At 40.6% G+C, this 4,327-nt stretch overlaps 1 protein-coding gene across 1 annotated transcript in view; it reads right to left on the bottom strand.

Annotated features, from left to right (window-relative positions):
• The window catches only part of LOC128250677 (uncharacterized), a 42,004-nt gene that overhangs the window by 24,213 nt on the left and 13,464 nt on the right, over positions 1-4,327 (bottom strand). Inside the window, exon 3 of the mRNA XM_052976280.1 lies at positions 6-1,232. Coding sequence (XP_052832240.1) covers positions 6-1,232 — 1,227 coding nt within the window. The remainder of the gene's footprint in view (positions 1-5; positions 1,233-4,327) is intronic.

Below are 4,327 nucleotides of genomic sequence, written 5' to 3'. Positions count from 1 at the left end.
TAAACGACTCATTTAATTGTGGTGTCTTGTTTCTAACAGTAAACGACTCATTTAATTGTGGTGTCTTGTTTCTAACAGCAAACGACTCATTTAATTGTGGTGTCTTGTTTCTAACAGTAAACGACTCATTTAATAGTGGTGTCTTGTTTCTAACAGTAAACAACTCATTTAATTGTGGTGTCTTGTTTCTAACGGTATACGACTCATTTAATAGTGGTGTCTTGTTTCTAACAGTAAACGACTCATTTAATGATGGTGTCTGGTTTTTAACAGTAAACGACTCATTTAGTTGTGGTTTCTTACAGTCAACAGTGAACGACTTGTTTAACAGTGGTTTCTCACTGTCAACAATGAATGATCTGGGCAAAGAAGTTTTTGTATTTTTCAGTAAATCTGAATCGCCAAGCTTTTTCAAGAAGCTCTCATCTCTGTCCACTGTGAACGATACATTTAGGATACTGTTACGAGAGCGTTTAACTTCATCGACTGGTGTACTGGAACTTATTTTTGTAAAACTCTCTGGAGTACGTGGTTCTTTTACTTTAATAGGAGTTCTTTTATTGACAGGTCTTCCCTGATTCAGATGCCGAGATTTATGCCTGGTTGTTTTAATAGAATTTTCAAGGTCAGCTTCATTTAGCTTAAAATCAAAAGGAATTGCATCCTTGGCTGTGGGACTATTCATATACAGACCCTCGCAGGTTTCATTTATAAGCAATGGAAGATTTTTACCTGGTGACATGAAAGCATTAAAGCAGCGGATTTTTTTAGGAGAAGGTTCTATGTCATCAAAGTTCAAACACACTGGTTTCACTAAACCTAGATGTTCATCACATGAGCTACTCATTTTGAAAATGGAAGAATCCAAGACATTTTCATCGAATTTACTATTTACGATTGAAGATTTATTCAATCTTGTATCACTGTAGTTTGTAATGTCCAGAAGAGGTGATTGTTTAATTGAGTTTTCATTCAAGAGCTGCAGCTTTCGTTTTAACCCGGTGCTCTGTGACAAACTAGTTGTATCAATGGAAGGGACCTCAGTAAGGGAACTATTACATTTCTCTTGACTCTCGCGGATCGCAGCAACCACTTTGTATGCTTCTTTCTCCATCTCTTTCCATTGTTCATCTGTAAGTTCAGGCAGGGGCTCAGCATTGCACATGCTATCTACTTCATGTGCTACACATTTCTCTGTAAACCCAACATCTCCAAAGAATACCTCATCATCACTGAAAAACAAAAAACATTTTTTAAAAAAAGTTATTATGAATACTCATTTTTAGTTAGATTTAAATATTGTTACTTTTGAGTGTGAGTGAGTGAGTGTGTGTGTGTGTGTGTCATCATCATCATCATCCTCTGACATCCATTTACCATGCTGGTATGGGTTGGATGGTTTGGCCAGAGCTGGCAAGCTACACCAGGATCCAGTCTGATTAGGCATGGTTTTCTACAGCTGGATGCCCTTCCTAATGCCAACCACTGCAAGAGTGTAATGGGCGCTTTTACGTGCCACCAGCATCAACCACCTTGCCTCTGTGAAGCCCAATGCTTGTATGGTGCTTTTTATGTGCCACTGGGATGGGTGCCATTTACATGACACTGGCATTGGCCACATTGCCTCCATGAGGCCCAACACTCGAATGATGCCTTTTACATACCACCAGCACAGGTGCCAGTTACATGACACCAGCATCAGCCATGACTACAATTTCACTTGGCTTGATGGGTCTTCTCAAGCATGGCATATCGCCAAAGGTCTCGGTCACTAGTCATTGCCTCTGTGAGGCCAATGTTCGAAGATCATGCTTCACCACCTCATCTCATGTCTTCCTGGGTCTACCTCTACCACAAGTTCTCTCCACAGTTAGAGATTGGCACTTCTTTACACAGTTGTCCTCATCCATACGCATCACATGACTATCGGCACAGTCATCTCTCTTGCACATTACACCTGATGCCTCTTCTCTTAAGACACTTGCACACTGACATCACACATCCAACAAAGCAAACTAGCTTCATTTTTTTTGAGCCTGTACATGTCCTCAGCAGTCACAGTCCATGTTTCACTGCTGTGTAGCGTAGCTGTTCACACACAAGCACCATACAGTCTGCCTGTCATTCTGAGGCTCTTTGTTATTAGCGGTAGGAGCTCTCTAAACTTTGTCCAGCCTATTCTTATTCTTGCAGCTATGCTCTCGGAGCATCCACCTCTGCTACTGACTTGGTCACCTAAATAATGGAAGTTGTCAACAACTACTAGCTTACCCCACAGGCAGTCAATGTAGCCCATTTTCTGCACATATTCAGTGTTTATTTTACCTGTGCACCTCCACACAAAAACTATTTTCCCAGTTAATCTTTCCATGATATTGCTGCGCCTCTGATGTATCAATAGCTTGCACTAGGTGCATCTTATGGAGTTTCTACCTATGCCTTTCCTACATATCGAGCAGGGCCATCTACCTGAAGAGATTTGTGGTTTGTCCGCCTTCCTACTTACTAAGACTTTGGTTTTTGCTAGGTTAACTCTAAGGCCCTTTGATTTCAGACCTTGCTTCCACACCTGAAATTTCTTCTCTAGTTCTGGTAATGATTCAGCTACAAGAACAAGGTCATCAGCTTTGAGAAGCTCCCGGGAGCAACCAGTCTTAAATTCCTGTTATTGCCTGGAGGACTATGATGAACAAGAGGAGGCTGAGGACTGATCCTTGTCAGGTCATATCATATCAACAAGTTCGTCAGTTGTTCAGTGACGGTCTTCCAAGATCAGTTCATGAATTTTCATGTTTTCATTCGTTTGGGAGGTTGATGGTTGCCCTGAACAAGGTTGGTCTTCAAGCGACAAGGGACCATTTCCTAAAGCATGAAAAACACTTATAAACTTGTATTTCGCTCATGGCAGCATCCTCGTAAGTTGTTTGAAGTATGACAACTGTTTTGGCCACCATTTTCCCTGGCAGGAAACAGAATTTCATGGAAGCACGCTGTTCCTTTGTTTCAGCCATCACAAAAATTGACAAATTGGGAAGAAGCACTGCAAAACGAAGATGCACCACATGGCAGAATGACACCCTCAGATGTTGGTCAGCAGACTGATGCCTGAGGGTCGCATCAAGTGGCTTCTAGCGGCAGAAGCTTGAACTACAATTAACTTGTCCTACAGAGAACGTTTCCGGTTATCTTTGGGTACCTCTTCATATATATATATATGTATTTATTAGCAACATTTAAATTGAATTTATTATTTAAACCGTTTATTACCCCCACCCCATGTCTGAGACTGCTCCAGATTTTTTGGTACAAGCTTGTTTTTTCAAAAATAACTTAAAGCGTTCATCAAAATTTGATGTTAAATAATGTTCCAAACACCAGCTTAATAATAAAACTATTTTACTTAATCTTCATAAGTTTTAAAATCAATTAAAACAAAAGTAATGTATTTCAACAGGAATATGGTAAGAAATGGGTTCATCTTGGCACAGGCAGCTCTTTCATGCTGATGGTATGGTAGCATACTGTTGCATCACCATCATCATTTAACATCCATTTTCCATGCTGGCATAGGTTGGATGATTTGAAAGGAGCTAGCCAATCTCTAGTTGTCTGTTGTTGCATGGTTTCTAGGGCTGGATGTCTTTCCTAATGCCAACCACTTTACAGTGTGTACTGGGTGTTTTTTATATAGCACCGGTATAGGTGCACCAACATGAGTGGATTTTATGTGGCACCAGTGCAAGTGCATTTTATGTGGCACTGGCACCTGCAAGACAAAGACTTCTCAGCTGGGAGAGAGAGCAGGGACATGGCCATAAAAGACATGCCGCTATGTATGGATGGCTGCAGTTTTACTTAGCTTGACATGGCTTCTCAAATACAGCAAATTGCCACATGTCCCAGTGCATGGTGGTATGATAACATCCAGTGTATGCTATAAAGTAGCTGGTGACAGGTAGAGCAGCCAAAAACTATGAAATACATGACAAAGATCAAATGTTTTTCTCTATTGCTACATGGTTACACAGTTTGCTTCCCAACCACATGGTTTTGGATTCAGTCTGACTGCATGGCACTGTGGGCAAGTCTAAGCCTTGTGAATGAATTTGGTAGACAAACTGAAAGAAGCCTGCCTTATGCTTGTGTGTGACTGTCTCCTTGTCTTGGCATCATGTAATAGTTGTGAACGAAGGGTGCTGTCATACAAGCAGTGTCCATAAAATATGTTTGTCCATACGGAAATATATCAAATGTAAAAAAGATCTGCCTCAATGAATTTCATCTGATCCAAGAAAATTACTGGGAGAAAAAAAAAAAAAAAAAAACC

The sequence above is a fragment of the Octopus bimaculoides genome, chromosome 24 (assembly GCF_001194135.2).
Source record: "Octopus bimaculoides isolate UCB-OBI-ISO-001 chromosome 24, ASM119413v2, whole genome shotgun sequence".
In the NCBI taxonomy this organism is placed as follows: domain Eukaryota; kingdom Metazoa; phylum Mollusca; class Cephalopoda; order Octopoda; family Octopodidae; genus Octopus; species Octopus bimaculoides.
The sequence above is the reverse complement of the archived record's forward strand: the minus strand, read 5'-3'. Positions and strand labels throughout refer to the sequence as shown.